General features: G+C 37.2%; 1 protein-coding gene across 3 annotated transcripts in view; it reads left to right on the top strand.

Moving 5' to 3' along the window:
- Nucleotides 1-26,874, top strand: part of nAChRalpha4 (nicotinic acetylcholine receptor alpha4) — a 903,209-nt gene that overhangs the window by 732,640 nt on the left and 143,695 nt on the right. For all 3 annotated transcript variants that reach the window (XM_081748799.1, XM_081748797.1, XM_081748798.1), the window contains 2 exons: nt 825-940; nt 21,876-22,044. In XM_081748799.1, coding sequence (XP_081604925.1) covers nt 825-940; nt 21,876-22,044 — 285 coding nt within the window. The remainder of the gene's footprint in view (nt 1-824; nt 941-21,875; nt 22,045-26,874) is intronic.

Raw genomic sequence — 26,874 nt, 5'->3', positions numbered from 1 at the left:
GGGATAAAAGAGGAACGCGGAAGGACGCCATTCCCCTACTTCCAGAAAATAACTACGGCATCTCTCTACTTCCTAAAAATTACAATGGACAAAAATAGGAACGGGAAACAGCGTGACGTCATGCGTCCCCCTACCTTTTGAGATCCACTATTACCCCCTGATCTACAATATTACTAATTCTTCAGTACAACAAATAACCCGGCATTCTCTTCGTAATAATTCATCTGGTCTGTTTTCACAAGTTAAGATCTCTACATATAACGCATCCAAGCCTTGAATCACTTTTCACCCAATTACTTCCAACAAACATGTGCACGAGTTAGTTTATAACGAACAGAATAATAAGAACTATGATATATTAATTAGGGATGCGCACGAGACGAGTCGAGACAGGATTTTCCTGACAAAATTCGAGTCGAGACACGGCTCTTCCAATAGAAAAATATATATTTTTCGAGTCGAGACATCACTTTTACAGCACATTTTCGAGTCGAGACAGCCACAAATTTTGTCTCGAGCGCATCCCTAATATTAATTACTACTGTTCACATTTTAGTTACAAAACTGGCCACTGGCACTCCTTTGATGACCGAGTAATATTTTGGTTGAGTGTTTATTAAAAATTGTCTGCGCAAAATCTGCTTGTAATGCAAAAAAATGTTTTTTTTTCTTTTTTACAATCATCCAATAGTATTCAGGTACTAAAAGCGTAAGTATCAATCGAATCTGATCTAAGTTTGGAGACAGTATACGCTACGTCATCCTGCATATATCTACAGTGTAATGTTTCTAAAATAAGTTTAACAAGTTTATTTTGTTTTCAGGTGGATTTGAGGCATATGGACGAGAAAGCAGGCTCAAATGTGGTTGAAGTAGGAGTTGACTTATCGGAATTTTATATGTCCGTTGAATGGGACATCTTAGAAGTGCCCGCAGTCAGGTAGGCATCTGCTTAAACAAGTTTTTAATGGTTATTTTTACAGTTGATGTACATTTAATTATAAAGTGTAGAATTTAATCTGTCATTAAAACTGTCTAATATAAGAAATTTTCTAGCAATACAATGGAACGCCATACGGAGGCTAATCATTGTGGACTAGGAATTGCAAAGTCACAATTAAAAAGGACGTTGACATAACGTTGGTTAATCAACAATTTGCCATCATTTATCGAACAGCTATATAATAGGGATGACCAAAAATTTCCGGAGTCTGGATTCCGGAAAATTTATTTTCCGAAATCGTAAACTTCACTTTCTAAATTTCGGAAAAATTCCGGAATTCGGAAAAATTCCGATGTCGGGAAATTCCAGAATTCGGAAAAATCTGGAATTTAGAAAATTCCGGAATTTTCCGAAATCGGATTTTTTTATTATTCCAGATTTTTCCAAATTCCGGAATTGGCTTTCCCTACTATATAGTTACATCTATATATTACATTAATTGCGAAACAAGTATGCATATACCTTTCTTGGGCTATACTTCAATATAGTAGTGCTTATTTCCAAATTTTCGGAGCTGGTATCATTTCTGACATCGTAATTTATTATTGGTATATGCCTTTTATACGATCGGCTCATAGCTGCTGAATTCGATCACTGTACTTTCAAGATTATACTAACACAATTTGCATCTCACCTCCTGTCCCATGTCTTTTTCGTGAGGCTACCAGATTACACAGTCAATAAAACAGTGCTATTGCTTTTATTGGAGTGATGCTTCTCTTCAGTCAACTTAGGCGTTCGTTTGTCTGTATACACCTCCGAGGTCCCTGAGCTGTTCTTAATCAAAGAGTGCGGCTAAGTTAGTCCCAATTTCATCTCCCCATGAATTTATCCGGACGTGATTCCAATCGATAACTTCCGATGACAAAACATGCAGAACACATCTCATGGCATCCCACAACTTTAGAACGCGATATCGCAGGAACGGTGCATCTGACCACTCTGATTCCTTCACAGCCGTGTTTTACGCATCGGAAGCTATCGCTTGCACTCAAGTTCAGACAAATTCATGGAAGATAAAATTGGGGCTCCAGGCTAATGCTTTGTTGGCCGCACTTTTTGTGTAAATATCTCGCTGAGAAGATGTGTATTTTCCCTATTTATTAATTGTTCCTCGCTATTTTCTACATTTCCTTGTCTTGCAGTTTCTAAAATGGATTAAAATAAATAAATGTATTTTTGTATAAACATAGCACATAGTTATTCATTATGATCTCAGGGTACACAGAAAATTTAGGGCGGCGGGGTCCCACCGTGGCTGCAGACCTGTTCGTAAGTAAATTTTCCAAGTCAAGATTTCTTCCTTTAATACATTCAAAACGCTTTAAGACACATGCGAACACTTACATGGTTTTATAAACTTATCAACCTTAATATTGACTCTTAAGTTCTCAGAGTTATGCCATCTCCAGGCCATATGGGATTACAATAAAATCAAACGTGTTCTTAATGTTAAAAGTTTTGAACTAGTTTTTGGTCACTAGTTCTCTTTAAAGATATGATTAATAATGACTATCTTATTTCAAAACTATCTACAGCATTGCAATTCTCATCTTGCTGATATTACTTTATGTGGTTTAAACCTGTGGTATTAGTTTTGACACAGAGAAACGAACATGTCTTAGTCTTCAAATGTTAAGTGCATGTTTACCAAATGGTTTTTTGTCCTTCGTTCCCCAAGGATATGATCCATTGAAAGAACTTCCCTGCAAACAATCTACACTGTAACCACTGCAATCTCGTAAAATCTGGTTAATGTATGTACCTCAAACTATCTGGAACTAGTTTCTTCAGGGAAAAAAAATGAAACGTGTTTTTATGAGGCGGCTTGTTAAACAAATAGCCCATGTGTCGTTTTGGAAATAGCTAATCTAATTTACATCAGTCCGTTTAATAACTTGCCTCCAATCTGACATAAATATCACGTTTAGGCAGAAGAACCGTTTTTAAATTAAGTTTCCCCAACCCTTCAAGGAACAACTTGCCTCAATCTTGCCTTTCACCACCGTGTACCACAAACTCTTTACTTTATTCCCCAACGCTTGGTGCTTGATGAAAAGGAAACACTACTCTCACAACACAGTGTTTCCATCTAATGAATTATTGATTAACCCCGTGTACAAATAAATGAGTTTCTAGAGTTAACGTTTTTCCGCTTTTTCTCTCTTTCTCTCAATTTTTCGAGAGGCTTTGCTCATGTTTAATGGAACAGGTATAACTCTTTCTTAAGTCATTTCGTTAGGTGGCTATAAATTTAGTCTCTTTTCCTTTCCTTCAGCAGGACAGTTTCAATCAGTATTTTTAAGCCAAAAAGGAAAAAAAGAGGCTGAAAAAAGTTAAACGAAAAGAAGAGAAATAAAGCTATGCTTAGACTTATTAGCAGAGAAAGACATTGAATTATCCGACGTCATCGTTAAATTACTTCGTAACTTGATGGGTTTGTGGACCTATAAGATTGACTTTACCAAATTAAAACAACGTATAGGCTATGCTATTTTTTTTTATCTTAACTACGAAACAATTCACTTGATTAAAATAAAAAAGAAGGTTTTGTAGAAAAATGAATATTTTCTGGGTATCTTTCTGTTTCACAATATCGTGGAAATGAAATGATTTTTTTTATTTAACGTCTCACATTTACGTTCTTTAGGCTAAAGGAGTCGGTTGATTAACGAAAGTGAATTATTATGAAATAATATTGGTGGAATGAGAATGTGGGAAATAAATGGGAGAAGTCCGAGTCGTAACTACGGCATGACAGAGATTTTACCACGGACTCCTCGTATCAGAAATGAGCGCTCTACCACGAGGCACTGTGTAACCCCGCTTTCAGATATCACGTGTATGATATTCTAGTTATCCAAAACTGAAAGCAATTGATGGGATGAACAATGCATAGGCTTTGAGGTATTTGAGAAGCGTTCATCATAGCAAGAATGTCAATACTTGAAATATTTCTATGTTTACAGTACAAAAATGTTCTAATACCTATTCTGCTAATACAAATCTTCTAGAAAGGAAAGCGATCTTGTGTGCGATTCAGTCATGGAGAAATAGAGGAACAGTTTGAAGTGAACTTTTGGATATAAATTCCAATTACCCCAGAGTGGATTTTTACCATGTTACTTTGATGAAAATGCATATCTTAAGGGTGAAAGCAGTGAGTCATAATTTATGCGAAAAATTGTGTATGCTTGTAAAGTTAGAAAGATGAAACTCGGTATTCCTCATTGAAAAATAAGAGTAACGTGTCCCAGCGTACTTGAAAATTTCTTTTTTAAGGGGAGAAAAACTGAGATTTTCCATATAATTAGAAATTAAATATAAGAATGTTTGACGGCCAACTCTTCATAGACCGCTAAAGTTGATGAATTTTGATCATTAGTGAACCATGGCCTAGCTTAGGATGTTATTATATTATTGGTATAGTAGGTAGGAAGGAGGTGACGTAAAGTAATCGAAAACGATCGATATTACTGTCTAATTCGTAGTTTTTGGGGTTGCTGATATGAATTGTGAGTTTCTTGATATCTTTTACAGTCTAATTCATCCCCCATCAGATGGTAGGTGACAGTGAGAAGAGGTGACATTTAAAAAATAATCCAGAACGACATATATTAGTGTTTATTCTATATTTTGCGGGGTCGACGAGATGAATAGTGACACTCTTAATGTTACTAAAATCCAAATTTATTCCCTATTGCCATGAGAGTGAGGTGATAGAAAGGGGTGACATGTAAATATAATCAAAACAACCTATATTAGTGTCTCATTCATAATTTTCTGGGTCGCGGTGATGAATTGTGACACTCCAGATGCGGTTTAAGTCGACCGCTGATCGACATGAAAGTGAGAAGTGAAAGTTGGGATGGGAAGGAGTAATATTTCGGATTTTTATCATTACACTTTAATTGAAATGCGTATCCTAAGCGGGGGAAAAGGGTTCAAATGATTTCCACAAACCTATCATCGTCATGGGAAGAACGGTTATTTCAGCTAATCTATGATAACGTAGACCAGTAATGATAACAGTAGAGAATTTTTAAACTCTATTGGAAATGATTATATTTTCTATAATATATTGCACCCGAAACTTCATCAAACTCAGAATAGAACATGTGTGATGTTAGGGTTGATACAATGCTCTATTTTTCTTCAGCATTGCTTTATAGAAAACAACTAAGAAACACTGTGAGGTAGCACTAAGGTTATCAGTATCATTTTCGGATGAATTCATCACGTTTATTCATATCCACATAGAATTATCCGAATGTTTGATGTCACAAAAAAAAAAAGTTTTACGAAAAATCATATTACTAGGCTTACCGCATGAAAAGTAGACTATTCCCAGTATTTCAACACAAAATGAGATTCATTTCCAGAGACTAAGAATAAAGAATGTAGATTGGTGTAATCTCTAAGCACCAAGTTTTATTGCCTCATCTCGGTACATTACAGGGATAAGAAAGGGTGTCTCTCTACTCACATATGTAAAGTTTATAGGATTGTCGATCTGAACAAACAATCGAATAAGAGAATATTTGCAAGTGAATAAACAAAAGTGTGTTTTTATAATTTAATTATACAGGGTCCGGCAGTAAAATCTCACGGGTTTCAAATTGAAACGGTCAGTAGATTGATTATTTCATATATGACCTTTTATTTCCTCTTCTATTTCACAGATGATCTTTTATTTCTATGAATGGGTGCATTATTATCCAGTAATATGGTGTCATTGCCATATTAGATCGTCATCATCCTTGACATTGTCCCTGACGACACATTTAACGTCCTTGCCACTTTCATCAAGCTCGCACCACATAGTCGAGCGCCAACAATTTGCCCACTTTGGAACTCAAACAGATTACCTTATTTTACACTACTACTATCTGCTCAGTTCACTGCACACTGCCGTTCAACTGCTCTCCGGTAGAACAAAATTTATCGTAACATACCTCCACCAAAAGCCCGCGCTGCGGTTGCCGCCTGACTGTTTTTACCCAGATATCTGGCGTTTTTCCAGCTCCAGGTGTTTTCATTAAATTGATAAGAATAATTTTAGAATAACTTTCTAACGAGATCATCTCAAGAACGTAAATATATACACAAATACATATCGTTTGTATCATACTATGACAAAAAGATCAATTAAATTTCTACTGCATCTCCTGCAAGTATATTGTTCTTTCCTGGTAATGTCACTATGTCTAGATTCCGCATTCTTTTGTATACTGACAAGTTCAGTGATAGAAAACTGCTGAGTTGAACCTAAAAAGTAACTTCTGAATAAAATCCAGAATATCATGACACCGTCATTCCTCATTCATCCTTCTTCTTTCAACCTCTATTAAACGCATACCGTCTTCCTATAACAGCTATCTGGTTCCTATGAAGCTGGTATATTATTCTTCTGTGTCTGTAATCCACTTCCAGATTCTTCAACGCTCTGAACTTGATATTCTAATCTACGTTGTCAAAAGCTGTCCCTATATCTACAAATGCTATCACAATTGGTTTGTTTATTTTGATGTGTTGTTCCATGATCAACCGTAGACTCAGTATTGCTTCCCTTGTTCCCCTATTCCTCCTGAATCCAAACTGGTCCTCCGATAGCCGTTCTTCGATGTCCTTTCTATTCGTTGTGCGATAATTTTGCACAGTATTTTTGATGCATGGGAAAGGAAACGTTCTGTGTTCTTCGCGTTACCGTGAGCCCTTTCTCTTCGGGATAGGTACCAATATGCTTTTCTCGAAGTCTCTTGGTATTTTTCCCCGAGATGTACATTTCATTAAATAGATTAAATAGTTTCCTCTTTGTTGCTATTCCGATATTCTTAATCACTTCCGTTGGTATTTTATATATTCCTGGGGCTTTACCATGTTGCATTTTCTCCAAAGCATTGTCAAATTCGCACTGTAAAATTAATTGTCCCAATTAATTTTCATTGATGTCTTCTTCCTTCTTTATCCCTTCTTCGCTCACTCTGTCTCCTTTGTAGAGTTCTTGAATGTATTCCTTCCATCTTCTTGTTATCTGCTTCTCTTCTATTAGCGTTGTCCCGTTCTTGTCTATGATAATATCTGTGCATTTCTTTTTCTCACCGAACTGTTTTCTAACCTTTCTATATGCCGGTTATAATTGATTATATTGCCGGAAGTATTTGATTATATTTTCCTCAATTTCTTTGCATAAATTGTTTATCCTGTTTTCTATGGCCTTCTTTACTTCTCTGTTGATGTGATTTCTGCACCTTCTGTATTCCTCATCTTTGTTATCTTGAACTGTCTTCTTTGCTCCTCATTTCCAATATTTCTGCTGTTATCCAGGGCTTATATTGGGTTCTCATTTCTCTTCCTATGTGCTCCTCGGCAGTTTTTGTAATCCCTGCTTTCATGGCTTCCCATTTCGAGTCGATGTCATCACCTGCTAAAGCTGTTTTAGATGTATCTTTGTCTGCCGCATTTGCAAATTCCCTTTCCATGTTTTCATCTCTTCTTAGCTTGATTGTGTTCCATTTCCTCTTTAGTCGGAGTTCGCTCTTCATCAAAACTAAATTATGGCTGAGTCAACGTCTGCTCTGGATAACTCTTACTGTTCTTCATTTGATTTTTAAATGCTTGTCACACTAGTACATAGTCTATTTAGTATATTTCTTTGTCTACTGGCCTTGTCAATGTGTATCTTCTTAGTGTTTGTTCGAAGAGAGTGTTCGTTACAGTCAGATTACGGATTTGCAGAACGAAACTAATCGTGCATCTCTCCCATTCCTTTCTCCTAGGCCGAAATTCTCAGTTACATTCTCTTCTTTGCCTTCGCCGACTACTGCGTTCCAGTCACCCATGATGATTATATTAAATTGTCCTAGTCTTTAACTTTCATCAATACTTCTTCTATTTGCTCATAGGTTTCTCAACTTCCTCATCTGTGTAGCTTGATGTAAGCATATATACTTGAATTATCGTCATATTGCTCGGTTCGGTTGCTACCTTCAACATTATTATCCTTTCATTGCATCTCCAGTTGCTTATAGGTTTCTTAACTTCCTCATCTGTGTAGCTTGATGTAAGCATATATACTTGAATTATCGTCATATTGCTCGGTTCGGTTGCTACCTTCAACATTATTATCCTTTCATTGCATCTCCAGTTGCTTATAGCTTTCTGTCCTATCATTTTATTCAAGACAAAACCGACTCCTGTTGTACCGTTTACAGCTCCTCCGTAAATCATTCTGAAGTCTTCGCTCCACATGTCTACTCCATCAGGCCACCTAACTTCGCTGATTCCCAAGATATCTATCTTCATGCATTCCATTTCTATCTACATATTTTATAGTTTTCCACACTGTAATAGCGATCGCACATTCCAGGTTGCTATTCAGCAGGGGTTTCGTTTGATGACGACCGAGGAGGCCCTGCTGTGTTTCCCTTCACTGCCGGGGACGACCTTCTGTGAAACAGTAATGTCGAATCCCCTACTCTCACAGTCTCTTATTTCTCTTTCCATATTGTTTTCTAGGGACTGAGTATTGTGGTGGTGTCCTAGGTCCTTCCACTTCGCTGTGAAACAGCCATAGAGGACATCCTGTCCCTGCCTATTTTTGTCCACATCTGAGCCCTTCCGATGTCAATCATCTTCAGCCTCAGTGTGGTATTGGTAGAGCTACTGTCCAGTACCATAATATTTCTCTTTGTCTGGCTCCTACCCCTAAAGACCTGTCCGACATGGGAATCCCTCTGATAGCGAAGTTATCTTCGGCACAGCTCTTGGGATCATTAGAGCACGCAAGCCCCCACTAACGCGGCAAGGTGGAGATATTGAGGGAGGGATCTTTGAGGTACATCGAAATAAAGATCTTGTTTAAGGGTTATTGCGGGTCTTGGATCAAGTAAAACTTCATAACAAGAGAGGATGATAAGGGAAAGAGGGCAAACACTAAAATCCCCTCAAATCCAATTATGAAATCAGATTTTACGTATCTGTTGTCATTTGAAAGTGGAAAGTACGAACACTCAACAGAATTTTGCTTCCTTAACCCTTTCACAGAGGAAGTCGACTTTTGTCGACAGAACCAAATTTCCTTAACATGCGAATGTCGACGATAGTCGAAGTGTTAAACTTTGTTTGTCCGTATCTTGGCTTTGTCGAGAGTAGTCGCCAAAGTTGTACCGTTCATTTTTGTTTGTGTTCTATTGTTTTCGATAAACAATAGAAATCACACAGAAAACCTTTGGCGACTACAATCGACAAACCCAAGATACAGACAAATTTTAACACGTCGACTATAATCGAAATTCGCAGGTTAGGAAATTTTTTTCCGTCGCCTTCCACAGTGAAAGTGTTAATGGTAAGCTATAATAGCATTGATAGCCAAAAAAAAAAAAAAAAAAAAAAAAAAAAAATAGAAGTGATCCTAATGTCTGAAGAATGGACCTGCTTTTCCGTAACTCCTATTCTTCCAGATGGTCCACCAATTCGACATAGCAAGAACCAACTCTAAAAACCACATTTCGTGAAGTGTTTTGAATAAACTGAAACTGATACTAATAAAGAAGTCAACAATGGTCTTATTAGCATTCACAAAAAAGTCCAAGAGCTCCCTCATGGCTAAAGCGTTAGCGTACGTACCTTTGGTGGGGGAGACTCGGGTTCGATTCCCGGCGGGAGCTCATATGGATCGCACCCCACGTTAGACTGAAGGCCCATGTCTCATATAGTTTCGATGCTAAAAGGGATGCTAAAATCAAGTCGTCATTCAAAAATGCTCAAGGATGAAATATAAAGAAATATTCCTTAACTTATTACTTTATTTCATATTCATGAGTGATGAACTATCTTATGTGGAAATGAGCATGAATGGACTATATTCAGAAGTAAATGAAGTTAAATTCAACCATAACTAAATGCCTGTCAAGTACAATTTAAATAAAAAGTTTCTTTAATGAATTTGGAGGACATTTTAATATTATTTGGAAAGTCAATACCCTGAGTAGGTTTAATATCTATGAAGTATCGTCTTCACAGTGTAAATTAGTTATTTCCAATTGACCAATGCATGAAGTAAGGGCCCTGTTCTATGAAAACATAAATAAACGCACTGAGAAGAGGAGGGAAGCGAATGACGTGAAGCAATGGAATAGTTACAAATCAAAAAGTACCATGCTTGAGAAACCATTTACTACGCTATCGATGTTCCTGCTTGCTTGTAACCATTGTTTTATACCAATGTCAAATTACCTGCCAGCTACTTACCCTCTCACTGAGAAGACAACCAGAAACTGTGAGCGTAGCCTACAGTTGGGAATAACCGATGTACCTTCTTATTTGTTGAGATCGTAATTCAAAACAATTGGATTGCACAGAAAAGTACACGTATTTCTTCACTACTAGCAGAACACCCGTTCTTTGCACGGCAAGAATACGTTTTATTTTCGATATAAAAGACTGAATTTGGATTTGAACAGCATCGGAAATGTCACTGTTCGTCTCAGCGACCCCGAAAACTATGGATTCGATATTAATATCGGTCATTGTAGATCATTTTGATATACGTTCCCTCCCCTTCCCCAAATTGCGGGGCTGAATTTGGATTTAAACACCATCGGAAGTTTCACTGTTCATCTCAGCAACCTCTAAAAGTGTGTATTCGATACTAATATCGGTCATTTTCGATCAGCTTTATATATCTTCCCCTCACCTCCCTCAGTTGTGGGGCTGAATTTGGATCTAAACAGTTAGAAAGTGTCACTGTTCATTTCAGTGACCTCGAAAACTATGGATTCGGCACTAATATCAGTCTATTTTGATCATTTTTAAATATATCTTTCCTTCCCCTCCCCTAAGTTGCAACGTCAAAGTGAAACGATAAAAAACATTCCATGCCCCGAACCTCAGTTACATTTTATATATATATATATATATATATATATATATATATATATATATATATATATATATATATATATATATATATATATATATATAATTCGCTTATAATTTACATAAAAATGCTCATATTGAAATCAAATAAAGTGCAAACGGTAGCGGAAGGATTAAATTTTTACCTGTAATCTGCACCAGCTCAGTTCATTCACCGCCACACCTCCAACTGGACCGCCTAGGAATCGACTTCTGTGGGCTGTTGATGATGCTTTCCCTTACCCTGCTCACTGTTGCAGGCGATGTTGGCGGCCTCCCATTTCGAGGACGGTCCAGGACGCTTCCTGTCTCCAAAAACTTAGCATGCCACTTTCGGATTGCACTCTCAGTCGGTGCCGGCTTTTTGAACTCTTTGGTGAACTTTCGACACATCAGAATTGGTGATTTTAGCTCTGTGTACCACAGAACACATTGCGCTTTCTCTTTCACTGACGCCATCTTTGATACGGTAAAAAAATAGTCTTCTCAGAGGAGTTTTTCATTTATTTATTTATTTAAAAGACACGCACACCAATACAGCTTACAACTTACTTTTAACAGTCAACATTGAAACAACAATGAAAACAACAATGGATAGAATTTGGTAAGAAACTGACCCTTGCCCTCCCTCTCCCTCTCTCAACGTATTCAGAGTTGCCGCTTATCTAACAGTGTTGCCAACTAAAAATTTAATCCTTCCGCTACCGTTTGCACTTTATTTGATTTCATTATGAGCATTCTTATGAAAATTATAAGCAAACTAAATCCGTCCAGACTTTATGAAAACCCTGTATATATATATATATATATATATATATATATATATATATATATATATATATATATATATATATATATATATATATATTGCTGGTGCATATGTTTTCCATTTTACCGGTCTAACAAGATAGGAAAGAAGCATGAGATAAAGTGTAACACTGCCCGTTGCGTCGTCGCTCAGACAGCATACACGACACATAGATCATGGCATTTCCGTTTCTATTTGCATTCGATTGTATTCGTACACAATTGAATTCTACTACGACAGATCTCTTCCTACAGCAAAAGTCCATCCGCGCTTCCTCTGACAGCAACCATTCAATCCGATTTTTAACTTTCCTTCTTTCTTTCCTTGGACTTCATTTCTGTTCAGCTGCGAAATGTTCTGTATTTGCAATGCAATGCTTCTCAATACGAAGTGGACGGTCAACACACAATGCGTTGCAACAAGATTTCGTCCGAAACCAGTCTTGAGAGCGAATAAAGCGAAATTGTATATAAGAAGCACAAAAGATGTTCAGTACAACGGAAGCTAGCCAGCCAACTGTCCACATTTTCATCCTCTATGTCAGACTTCCGTCACTTGAATGGATGCATGTATTACAATGTCAACGATCTTCAAAATGTTTTCAACAGAGATGTATGAAAAATTTACCAGTTCTCTTCTCTTAATTTACAAATTCATTAAACCAAAAGCTTTATCTTATTAAATTATATATGGTGTCACATTTTAAAACAAATTTATATTATAGGGAAATAAATTTCATTTATAAATATGCATTTTATCATAGATTTTTCTAAGTAAACAAGACTTCTTTTTATTTAATTCCAATGATACAGTAAACCGCATATAAAACTAAAAAAAATGAAATATTTCAGTTTAATGTTCCACGACTATGCTCTTTAGGCTAAGGATGACGATGATTAAGGCAAGTGAATGATGCTGACAGAATAGGTGGAATGTGAAAGTGGAAGGAAACGAACACGATTTTGTTTCCGCAAACTCGCTTGACCTGGGATCGAACCACAGACCTCGCGCACCGAAGGTAAGCGTTCTACCACTGAGCCACCGTGCCCCCTACCATATAAACGTAATATACATGCCTAAATATATTGAAGTTATACGCCAGAAAGAAAAAAAAAATATATTTGTAAAATAGAAATTCATTTTTTATTATTTGGAAATTTTAAAAAATAGGTATTATTTATAGTATGATACACAGTATATGAATGGAACTTGCATATGAACTAATACTTTTGCTTCGTAATTGGGAGTTTAAATGTATCACGAGAGACATGCTATAGGGTATGGTAGCAGGAAAGAGAGGGAGGGCGCGAAGAAGACTACAATTAATGGACGATAATAAAGCAGAAAAATCGTACGTGAAAATGAAGAAGTTAGTAGAAGACCGTGGAACATGGAAGCTTCACAGCTGCAGCAAGTGACCTGACAATAATGGCAGAATACCTATGATAATGATGATTGGGAGTTCACACGTTCGTGTCCTGTCGATTGCATGTTCTCATTGAACTGCGGCTAGTTGCTTGCTCCTGTAATCCAACTCTCCTAGAGATAAGATCAGACTTTCTTCTAGAAAATTTTGTCCGGAAGAGAGGGGGTGGGGGCAAAATCAAAAGGTGAGAGAGCTGAACTTGGGTATTCTTTGCTAGAAGGACATGTCCTGCTTAAAAGTAATATCTGTTTGCAAATAAATTTATCTTAGCTCGAGGGGCGGTTGGCGAACTCCTGGGGTTTTAGCCCCTCTCCCGAAAATATATCTGGAACAAACACTACGCGAGATAATGTGGTGAGAAATAACCTATATTGTTTCAGTTATTAAAAAAATAATGGGATTCATTTTAATGTAATTATAATTATAACTATAGATTGAATACATAAATGAATATTTATATTACCTGAAATGAAAGGAATGTGTACGTTATTTAACATTTTATTATTTAATCATGGACAATGGCATGTTATTTCAATTGAACAGATTCTGACTTATAGCTCATACATAAGTACAAATGGGGAATATTCATTCCTAATATTGATACTGCAATTTGAGCATTAGTAGTAATTTGTGACAAGTTAATAAACATTCAAAATACTACAGGAAAACAACAATTACAACATGAATTCATTTATCATTAACTAACAGGAGCCATGAGTATTAAGAATCAAAGAATGATCAGGTAGTATAAGTGGAGTATACCAACCACAATCAGACATAGCAATTGTCATCATAACAAAAGTGGAAAAATAAGTAGGAAGGTTACAGGAAGCTTACTGAACTGGAGAGTGTTCTGTCATCTTCATAGCCTTTTCTTTACAATACAGAAATGACAAAACATGGAATCAGCCTTTAGTATTGGAAATGAGGCTTTATAAAGCTGATTGGCAAAACACTTTCTTTTTCACTAAAAGTTGTTTATTTCTTCGTCCAAGGCTGATGTAAGCCTCTGACGTCTACAAAGAATATTGCTATTGTAATCATATTTTGTAAAATGATGCTAAAAAGTTTTCATTATACTCAAAATCAAAATAGTGAAAATTAATTAAACAATACAATATTGTGAGAATTGATCTTGCATGAAAGTTTGTGCACCTGTCAACTGGACTGGATTCAAACTCCGGTTGTAGTTTAGAGCTCACGCTAATAGTAGGCACCATCCTTCATAACCTCTGTGTTGCATATGGACATAAAGCACAAAAACTCAAACTGAATTTATTCTCACTAGATGTCTCCACGTATTTTCTTCAGTTCCGTTCGTACACAATGGGGTACTGCTTCTGAGTATATATAAGTAAGACTTGATTTAATATCTTACCGCTACTAGGCCGGAAAGTATTTGCCGCTGCTCACCCCGACGTACAAAAATTGTTAAGCAATATATTTTAAAGGTTATTTTACATATACTTTTATTTCAACATTTTTTTTTAATTTAATGAGTTTTGGTGTGCCAATTCATACCTTACCAAGAAACCTAACCTCTCTTGTGTCACTTACTGTGCCAGCGAGGACCAAGTATAGCATACGTACTTGCGAGCATAGCACAATTACAGCACTTAGGGGTCTGACGAAAGTTTTCACTTTCGGAGGGTGTCTTGTTTTTTGAACTTCATCTAACATCCTTTTCATTTTTTCATCTTCATCTGGGCTTCGGCCCCGGCTACTCTATCACGATGACAGACACTGGCAAAGTTAACGGACCTACGAATATCGGTCAGAATTTAGGATTACAACCTCCACCACTTAACATCGGGCCTAACGGTCGCCAAAAGACGCAGCCAAGGATTGTTACGGGAACACCTCGTTCAGACCGTAACTCTATTCCTTCGACTATCTACGCTGACTGCATCTCTAAAGGACATAGAATTCGTTCTCGATCTTTCTCTGATGGCGAACAAGCGCTAGATTCAAAGAAGCAACGAATTACTCCCAATGTTCATCAGACTACAACTGACAGCCATTGTATGAATTGAGCATCCACTTCTGCCGATAATCATCAGCAGCAATACCAGTCAGATCCCGTGTACAACTTCTTGCTAACCGACTAAGATCAAAAGTATGACACTGTTCGTGCTGTCTTCCAGCAGTTAGTCAAGTACGTCCCTCGGCCTGAGATCCGTGAAATTGTTAAGACACGCCGTGGCATCATTTTGAAATCCACTAACCCAAATTTCGCCACGCATGTTCGCAACAAGGCAACTTATGAAATTTTTGGGACGAAAGCAAAGATTTCTACTTTACAGCCGAGTACACGCAAAACTCCTCCACCACGGCGACCTCCTATGCTTTCTGTAGTTATTCGTAGTGTAGAACCTGATCTTACTGATGACGAAATTCTTGCTGAACTCCATCAGGAAGGGCTACCTATAAAGCGTTGTATTAGGATAAAGAACAACCAGGGACCAACTTATCTCGTTCGAGTTCTGACTGATCAACAACAGCTGATTGATCAACTTCTATCCAAGGGCGCATATATCTATAGACGCAAATATAAGGTTGAGCCATCTCGCACGCCAGCACCACTACCTGTTCGCTGCGAGAAATGTCAACAATATAATTCACACCCAACAGCTGAATGCATAAACAGCACCAAATGTGGCTATTGTTCCCGCGAACATCCTACAAAAAGCTGTCCAAACCTTCAAGAACCACCACGTTGTGATCGCTGTTCTGAACGTCACCCAACGTACAGCTATAAATGTAAAGCTAAGCCTCAGCCTGATCCAGCAAAGCCTGAACTAGTTGTTCCAATACGTTCGGTCGATGCACCAACTCCACCAGCAAATTCATTGCGCCATCCAGTTACCGTCGAAGATCTACTCCGTTTTCTCACTATTTCACTACAAAACATCCACCCATTTCTTCGCAACCATATTCTGACTCAAATTATGCACGCAGCCAAACTGTTATTTAATCTACAACTACATGCAACGTATTACGGACCAACAGTGCATTTTCAAATCCAACCACTTGAAGTTTATGTTTGATATGGACAACTCTACCTTCGGACTTATATTCACTTTCATTATGAGTTACAATTTACTTTTCCTTAACATACAATCACTGTTGACGCACCAACTGCTCTTTACGCAGCTCCTCAAGGAGGAACAAATTGCCGCATTCGCTCTTAATGAAACTTACCTTGCACCATATTTAACATGCTATATACCGAAGTATAATTTACTTCGACACGACGCTCCAACTGGACCACGTCTCTACGGAGGCACAGCTATTGGTATTCGGCAAAGTCTTCCTTATCGTGCAGTTACTGTTCCACCTGCTCTTCACATTCCTGAACATAACATCACGACAATTTATTTTAGAGGCAAAACAGTTACCTTTGTTACTATTTACTATAGTCCAGGCAGAGTTTTAAGCTATGATTTCTTCCGCTATATTGATACCAACTTCCGGCATTACATTATCATGGCCGACCTCAATTTTCATAGCCGTTCCCAACGTGACAAAGACAACTTTCTCGATTTTGTTCGGAATGAAACACGAGCTGAATTTCATAATTTACCGAAACCTACACGTCCTATCAGGCGCACTACTCCTGATGTAGTCATAATTTCATCTTCACTATCTCAGTCTATTCACATATCTGTACTTGACTCCATAGGTAGCGACCATGTCCCCAACAAAGTCGAACTTCATTGTTCTCCCAACACTCAGCCGAAGCCGCCTCCTCAGAAGGTCTACTGCTATCAAAGAGCAAATTGGGAGCAATATTGCACCGATTTAGACACTGCCGTAACTACGCTCACAATGCCTAGTACGCAATACGAACTTGATCGAACAATCACTGGACTTACTACAGCCCTTCAAGACGCAGCACAACGATCCATTCCAACAATCGAAATTCAGCTACACAAACCTAAGTTACCTCCGCAATATTTACCATTTATTTCAGCATCCCGGAGAGCTTTCCGTGAATATCTCGCTACGGGTAACCTTGAAGCGCTTCGGCTTCATCGCCAGTACCTAAGGATCACGCATAATTATATCGTTGCGTTCAAGAGACGCCACTGGATTCAAACTTGCAACACACTAGCTAATGAAACACATCCTACCAAATATTGGCGTAAATTCCATCAATTAACAGGTAGAGTTTCTCGTACGCCTTACCCCATTGTTCATAACCATCAAGCAGTCCTTACGGATGCAGAAAAGGCTAATATTTTTGCTTCCTATTTTCAAGATATCTTTACACCTCTACCCGGTTGGCATACACCATATCGCTTGCAATCAACTATAAACTGACATACCGATGCAACTTCTCCTTTCTTTCGTCCGTCTGCTGATCATGATTTAGAACCAAATAATCCTCTAACCATGCCGATTCAACCCGAAACTATTAGTAATACACTTAAAGGTAAACGGAATACTGCACCAATATTTGACTCTGTTACATATGTACTCATCAGACAAGCGCCTCACTCTTTTCTACTCTTTCTTAGCACCATTTATACCTTTATTCTGCGAACTGGATATGTTCCACTCGACTGGAAATACTCAAAAGTGCTTCTCTTTCCTAAACCAAAGAAACCTCCATCAGAAGTCACATCCTATCGTCCTATTCACCTCACTAGTTGTCTATGCAAAATCTTGGAAAGAATCCTTGTCCGTCGCATGCACGACCATCTTCACTCACATAATCTTCTTCCAATACACCAAGCTGGATTTCGACCAAATTTTAGTACTCAAGATCAATTATGCCGTCTCACCACAGCTATTTACAATCAATATAATACAGGTTTTCCTTCTTGCCTTGTAACGTTTGATTTGGAAAAGGCTTTTGACAAAGTTTGGCACCCTGGCTTACTATATAAACTTCGTAACTATCTCCTGCCAACTTCGTACATCCGCTTCATACACTCCTTCTTAATAGGGCGACTAGCTTACATCTCAATCAATGGAACGCTATCTCATCCTATCTTGCTGCAATCAGGTGTGCCACAAGGCTCATCATTGTCTCCTTTATTATACTTATTGTACGTCGCTGATCTTGTTATTCCTAATAACACCACAATATTTCAGTTTGCTGACGACACTGATTTTTTCACATCTGGCCGCACCGTACAATCACTTAATAAAACCACACAAGTAGCCATTGATTCATTTGTGCGATGGTGTCATATTTGGAGGTTAAATATTAACTCTTCCAAAACACAAACCATAGTTTTCTTACCACGTTGACGTCGTTCACGAGTGCATCGAAACCCGAATCTACTTCGCCTTCAGGTTGATCTTACGCCTATTCCAGTTTCAAGTACTATTACGTATCTCGGTGTCATTTTTGACACTCATCTTACCCGGATTCCACACCTTACCAAACTCACAGGTCAAGTGCAAAATCGACTTAATCTTCTCAAAAGATTAGTGGGCACAACCTGGGGATTAAGGGCACATGCCGTTCTCAATACATATAAAACCTTCATGCGGAGTACATTAACCTACGGACATACAGCCTGGGCATCTGTGCCATTAAAATTCTATCAAAAACTTGCTATACTAGAACGCCATGCTATACGCCTAGCATACCGCATAAGCCTACCGCATCCAACACGTTTACTTTATGAGATGATCGATTTTCCGCCATTATTAACGCATCTCGAACAACTTCGTATACGTTACATCAGCAAACGTATGGCACAGCCCCATCCTATGATACTTGATATACTCCGCTACGACCGTGACAACGATGCACCACCAACTTTCATTGACACCCCTCTCCAACACTTCATGACATTATATCATTTACAGTTAGATGATGACATATTGGACCCCGAAATCTATACAATCTACCGACCGCATGAACTTTCATCTCATATCTATCCATCATATGAACAGTAATACCTATTAACAAGGGCCTCCTCCGTCTTCATCAGTTCCTGAATCGCCCCAGGAACAGAAGATAACTTCATTCGTCTGAACTAACATAACCTTGTGATGTGACGTCCAAAGCACTGCATTTCATCCATTGATTACATTTGTTCTTTTTCTTACTGCAGCCCTCAACTTTCTTTCCTCTCATAATTTGTTTATGTAATAACTGCCAATATTTACTTCTAGCCATTAATCTATTACTACTTGTGTTATATATTTTTTCTCCTGGAATCATTTCAACCCATGTATGTTTAATATAAATATGATGAATAAAGAAATAATAAACCTGACAACCCTTAGACCACCTACATTTCCAGAGAGATAATCGATCTACATTACAGCACTTACCCGAAGAAAAGGCACAACCCTTTAAACGGGACGACGAACAAAAAAAAGGGTGCCAATTATGTGTGGTGAGTAGCAGAGGCGCGCTACCCATCACCAAAACAGCATTATGAGGACGCTCCTGCGCATCTGTCTATGGCAAGTACAATGTTAAAATTCCACTCAATTTCAGCCACCAATTACTGAAGTAAATAGATTCATTAAAGGAATTATCACTTACAGTGCCCCTAGTCCAAGGGCCCAGTAAGCTTACAGTTATTGGTAAATCCGGCCCTGTACATAAGCTATATAAGCGTCTGACAACTTTAACCATTTTTTTCTCTTAATAATTATAATACGTGTCTTAGTAATTATAAAACCAATATTCTCATATCACTGCTATCAGATATAAGAATGTTATACTTCGAGTTTTGTTAATGAAACTAATGTTATTAATAAAACATTTTATCGGTCAATGTCTACCACTATATTATTAAACAGAATAGTTTCTGATTAACAAGTTCATGGCTTATATTTAGTAGTGGTAGATGATTAAATTAATGGATAATATATCTTGAAAAATTTAAGAATGATTAATCAGAGGTATGAACTTAGATCGAGAAACTTCATCATAAAATATAATTATTTATATAATTCCAATTTGTAAGATCTTTGTGAGTGAGCTGTAAAATTAAGACTTAAGAACCTGTAATGATCGTTACCAATATGAACTCTACCCAGATGAAACGTGACTGTCACGAGTCTCGCATAGAATTTAATAAATAACCGACTGCACAAATAAATGTCAGTACTGACTGTTCTCTATGCCTACATAAGAATATGATGAGTGTATAATCACGAACATCCTTTGTTATTACTTTTTGACAAAAATAAGAAAGAAAGAAGATGTTGGCATGGTTACAAGATAATCTACTTCCTTGTAAGAAAGAAATACACAAACACGGAAAATTTTCTGGGATTCTGAAACTAGTAAGGAATGAAGAAGGTTGATTTGTATAATCTCCAATTCAACAAAATGTTTCCTCAGTGAGAAGATAAACAGAATTTTGAAGTAAACAATTCTGGCACTTGTGACATATGTTAAATAATAGTTCCGTGAGACATGCCAAAAATATTTTCCTGAGACATAAGTTATTTTAGCAGTGATGCCAAAATACTTCCCTGGGACAGAATTGTTTGTGTGTCACAATTGTTTATATCACAGTCCTATCTTTTTACTTCCTCATGGAGAAAATATTTTGTTGAGTTAGAGAGTACCCCTTTTCATAAATTACGATTTTCGCTATTATTTCATGGCCTTTAGACAACATAAGTAGAATGTTTCGGTGCAAAAATTTGTTAGAAATGCCTGAGAGACTAATCAACAATTACGTATAATCCTTTACGAGTGAAACTAAAGAAATTTTACGTAAAAGAAAAGTACGTGTCATTTTACTCATTTTTATTTATAAAGTAATATATCCAGCTCTATAATAGACGTGTTTCTCAATACGTACATTATTTTTGTTTCATTGCGTACTAATTCATTCAAATTAGATGTAGAATGTTTGTTGACATATATTCAGCTTTCCTTAATGCAAATATCTGTATCAAAGTTAGCTTACATCTTCAAATCAAGTTCAAGACGAAAACGAACTTGTAAAACTCTCACTTTAATCTTGTGTGTTGTTCAAAGTGTTCAAAATCAAGATAATGTTTATGACTACTTTCTCGAATTCACCAATTATATTTAGAAGACATAAGTGGTTTACTTAAATTAAGTCAAAATAATGGGCTTTCCATAAAACGTAAAATGCATTAAATGTATGTTCATGATGTTTCCCTATTTACGTGGATTTTTCTATTTCTTCTCTCTCTTTTGCCTTCCACATCCGATTAATCGATTATGTGTTCCTCGACGCATATTCATGATATAATAACGATATTCATGATATATACATAAGGAACGTCATGGCTTGAATTCTTTATAACTCTGCTAAGGATAGGCAGTTCAGAATTAAATGTCGATCTGTTGTATAAATGTGATGTATGGCGAAATATTACTTAGTACAAAAGCATTGTGGAATTAACTTTATGGGCCGTACTATAAAATTTAACATTACTAGTGGAGATCTGTTCGTGAAGTGTTCCGACTTGCAATGATCCAAAGGTCTCTTATGTACAGGTTTCCTTAACAGATATCTTTACTAGATTTGAAAGAATATTTAGACCAGATTTGTGCAAACTCATGTTGTGAATATTGTTATGTAAATGTAAGTGTTTTGTTGATATTATAATTGTTATTTTATTTATTTATTTATTTATTTTTTGGTCTTTTTCTGTTGTTACATTTTCCTAACCATATTGGAAATATTTTCCATACAGCAGTAGTCATTGGTCCATACTAATGAAATACTTTAATTTATACTGTTTTCTCTTCCTTACAGGAATGAAAAATTCTACACTTGTTGTGACGAGCCGTACCTAGATATTACTTTTAACATCACAATGCGTCGTAAAACACTATTCTACACTGTGAATATTATTATCCCTTGTATGGGAATCTCATTTCTCACAGTCCTCACATTTTACTTGCCTTCCGATAGTGGGGAGAAGGTAAGTCCATAGATACAGATAAATGTTAGTAGTATGATAGGTTTGTTACTGTATTTTCACAAGTAGATATTGCTTTCTTTAGATCATATACCCATATACATAAATGCACTTGTCTTTATATCAGGTTGTTTTGTTTGAAACAAAATGTTTAAAACAAATGATTAAAACTTGTTTCAAACAACTGATTTTGTTTAAAACAAATTTTGAATACGTTTTAAACATTTTGATTTAAATACGTCTATTTTTTAAGTCTTGTTTTAAACATGTTAATTTTTATTTTATTTTATTTTTGTAAAAAAAATCTGCCAGAGAAAGAAAAATCGCCAAAAGTGCTCCCCATTCAGTAGACAATTTTCTTCCCATGTGAATGTTCTGATTTCTCATGGCTACAGCAGGTCAACGTAGTGATCTACAATTTATTTTGTCTCTTTCTCCCCCTTATTTTTAACGTATATTGTATTGTTTAAATGCTTCTTAGTTAACTTGCGAGAAAGTGTCTTAGTCGAAGGTTCGACTGCTTGTAGAACGGATATTAAAAAATAAATTAAATCATTATCATGAAAAGAAATGTTTTGCGTTGTAATCAGAAAACAAATAATAGGTTATTTGCTAAATTGCGGTTCTGAAATTAACATATCGCAGGCATTCGTTGATACAGTATATGTTGGTTCAGAGTCTCTGTACAACTTGGAATTGTTGAACATGAGTTTTACATGAAGAAAAAAAGACATCATTTGGACCTAATTTATTAAATAACTCAACCTCCATCAGATAAGAAAACGACCATACGAGCTCGCTGCAAAACGTGTAAGAAAGAAATTGTTGATTTAGTTCAAAGAATGAAGTATCGTTATGAAAGAAACAATGCTGTGAAAAAATTGGAAACCCAAACAAATGATAAAAGTGTTGATCCGAAAATTACTTCCGATGATTATAACGTCAGTGATGTGGCTGAGATGCAACTGGAAACTTCAAATAAGAATTAATTTTGTATCACCAATTTGTTTTTCATTATATTATGATAATTGTATTTCTTTCCTCTTCCCCAACCCGTTCTAAATTTTCTTAAAAACTTTACACCCTGGCATAGCTTGTATGAAGGGACCAGCAGAGAAAGTGCAAGGTATGACAGTCGTCTGCGTAACAAACCATTAAAGCGTGATACTTATTGTAACATCAATGCCGAATGTCAGTGTCTGGGACAATTTGGTCTCAATTTGTTCGTCTGTCTGTATGTATGCAACACGCTGCAAGGCTCAGTTTTCGGTCTTGTACCATTAAATTTTGAGTGTAGATGCATGAGACGTCGAGATTTTGACTGCCACCCGACATAAAATTTTAAAATGAGTGGTTCGGATCCCACTTTAAACACAAAGCCCTGTCTCATATAGCCTTGCTACTGATGCAAGACTGTAATCAATCAAACTAAACAAACTAATTTTGGGTTACACGATAAATTTGGCTCCAACTCAGTTTTATAAAATATTTTTAGATATGAAGCGTTCAGAGCACAAAGGATCCAAGTCCATTTTCAGAAAGGTTCACTTTTGCTCAGCAAACGTAGTATCTTCGTAGCCAAGGGTACGAAATAAATGAAACAAAAACCACGTGAAAGGGTGTGGACTATAGCAGGGCCAACAATATATGGTCTCTGATGTTTCTTACCACATGCGGTGGGACATTACAACCCCTACTTTAGTACTAATGTTACCAACCACGGTCACTCTGTCTTACACCATTAATTAAATTACCATTATAGATGCGCCGAAAAAAGCCTTGACACATGAGTAATGACAACGTCACTGCGAGCTGTCAGAGACCTTCTCTTGCTAGCCCTGCTAACATAGGACAACCGCTAGACAAGGGCGTTGATGGAATTGGGGAGGAAGGCTAATTTTCCCCTCTTTGAGCAAAGATCAACATAAAAAAAATTGAAGTCCTCACAGCGAATAAATACGGATTTTGATCAGTTATAATCCATTTCCATTGGCCATAAGGAGCTATTGGCCTATGTTGCTCTCGTATATTTTCTGACCCAAGGATTCGAAAGGTGGCTCTACTTTAGAGTTTCAGTCCTGCTTAAAATTCTGGAAATTGAACCTAAACACATTCCAGTTTTAATCACCTGTATGTTCTCCGTATTTATTTGGTGTAAGGACCTCAAGCTTGTTTTGTTCGACTTTGTTTATCAAAAGATTTCTAAAACTGCCTTACTGCCCCCAAAATCTAAAATTCAGGGAGGGGATGGGGGCTGTTGCCCTCCTGTCCCACTGACTCCCCCGTCTAGCGAGTGTCATATGAAACTATCGCACGACCTTTCGCATGTTTAGTTACATTTGTTTTGGACTCTTGACTGCGAAGATATTACGTTTTGAAATAGAATTCATTTGCTGAGCAAAACTGAACTTTACTGAAAACTGATTTGGATCCATTATGCTGAACACCCCAAATATTACCTTTCTTTGATAAATTATTGGCTCAAAAAACAACCAATTACATAGGCTTGCAGAAAGTATTCTAAAGTTAGCACAACATGAAGTGCGCTTTAAATATTACTTGTCGAAAATTAATTATTTAAAAATAATTTTATTAGCATCAGTGTTCTGAAATAGTAATCAAATTTTGCAACAAAAATCTCACCCACCTCCACGAAACGCGAGCTTATCCCCTAAAGGCATAACTAGAAAACTTTCAGAAGCGGTAACTCCGAAATGACTTGCTTTAGGGCTAAAATAACCGCACAACCGTATTTCTGGTAAACTTCTAGCCTTAAAATATGTAACATGACTCTCTTTGCATTTGAAATTTCGAATACCAAGCAAAGATGTCCGCCATGATGCTTGATAGCACCATCTGATGTGTCAGACTACTTCCAAGTTTCATTATTCTCCCTCAACCAGTTCTCAACGCACAAGGATGGTGAGGACTTTTGTTTTGCCACGTATATTAATAAATTGTGTGAAATATCTATAGTAGGGTAGATTTTAAAATCTACCTAAAAAGTTTATTAGAACCAAGAAAGTACTTATGAGAGTTAAAACATGTTTTTCGCATGTGTTTTAAAACATGTTTTAAACATTTTGAACAATTTTTTCATGTTTTAAACACACGTTTTTTGAAAAAAAAAACTATTTTTTCCAACCCTGCTTTATATACACTGACTAACCAGAACATATGATCACCCGCCTAATATCTGGCATATCCACCTTTCGCTCGCAGGACAACAGTACTGGGGTTTTGCCATGGAAGTAATGAGATCTTAGTAGGTGCTTGGAGGCATGGCGAATTACATCTGCACACATAAGTAACTTCATACTTGTAAATTTCACGGAGGGGGTAGATGAGCTCGGATCTGACATTCAATGACATCCGAAAAGTATTTGATTTGGTTCAGACCAAATCAGTTTTGAAGCCATTGCAGAAATTAAAATTCACCACTGTGAACCTCAAATCATCCAGCTTAACATGTGCCTTGTGCCAAGGATGTTGTCCTGCTGAAAGAAACCATTCCCACTGGAAATGAGGCAGGCATGAGTGAATGTACGTGATCAGTAATGACCTGCTTATAGCTAGATACCATAATGGATCCCTCCACACGTACTACTGGGTCCATAGATGACCATGTAAAATCCCCTAAATCATAATGAATTCACCACCAGTCTGTCATCATCTTATTGTACGTGTCTTGGCCAGATATTCCCCAGGAATACGGAGCCTCTCGCTGATGTAACGGCTAGAGTATCTTTTTTGGCCCACGCGGCCCCAGGTTCGATTCCAAGTGAGAGAGCACAAACATTTAATTTCGCAATCATTCATTTCCATTATTCATTCGTCTCCTCTAGCCTAAAGGACATAACCATGAAGTGTTTACAAAATTGCATACCATTTCTCTGGAAGACGACATATCCTGACCCGGGCATCGATATGATGAAGGCAATATCAAGATTCATCAACCCATGCAACGACTGTTCTGAAGTCCAATGACGATGGGCAATTGTTCATTGCCATTCATTATCAGTAATGTCGTGCGGTTAACATTGGTACATGTCCTGGATTTCGGCTGTGGAGGACCATAGCTAAGAGTGCACGGTGCACTGTATGCTTAGACACACTCGTGTTTTATTTACTGTTAAAGTAAGTTAAAATCTGCTGCTGATTGTACCAACCCCGACAGTCGTCGACGAACGACATCTTTCATGAGTTGTGGCCGCCCCATGCCTTGTGGTTTGGTGCTGATTTCACCGTCTTTTCCCTACCTTTCGAAGACACTAATCACGGCAGCTCGCGAACACTCGACAAGTCACGCCGTTTCTGAGATGCTCGTTCACAACCGGCTGGCTCTACGATCTGGCCCTATCAAACTCTAATATATCGCCGACTTTCCCGTATGTACACACAAGTATAACACTGACTGATGAAGTAAGATACCTGTCACTGTATGGCGATCAGTTCTGCAATACTCGTGCCTCTTACGTCAGCCGACTTCGTTCAAAAAGTAGCGGGTGGTCACAATGTATCAGCTGGTCAGCGCATGTAATAGCTTAACACTTAATTTCGTGTACTTTAAGCATGGAGTTTTGAGGTAGAACTCTCTTTGAAATATTTATTTTTTTCATAAACTTTACTTGAATCAAATCTCTTCTCACGTGTTTCTCTTCTTTTTTGCTTCGTCTCCTTGTACGGATGCGCACGAGTCGAGTCGAAATTTAAGCCTGTCTCGACTAGTCTCGAGAAAATGTTGTCTCGACTCGAAAATATATTTATGTATCGACTCGATAGTTTCTGTTTCGACTCGACTCGAATTCGAGACAAGACGTCTCGAAATTCGAG

The sequence above is a fragment of the Thermobia domestica genome, chromosome 2 (assembly GCF_964235325.1).
Source record: "Thermobia domestica chromosome 2, izTheDome1.hap1.1, whole genome shotgun sequence".
NCBI classification, from domain to species: domain Eukaryota; kingdom Metazoa; phylum Arthropoda; class Insecta; order Zygentoma; family Lepismatidae; genus Thermobia; species Thermobia domestica.
This window is presented reverse-complemented; position numbering and strand designations above follow the sequence as displayed.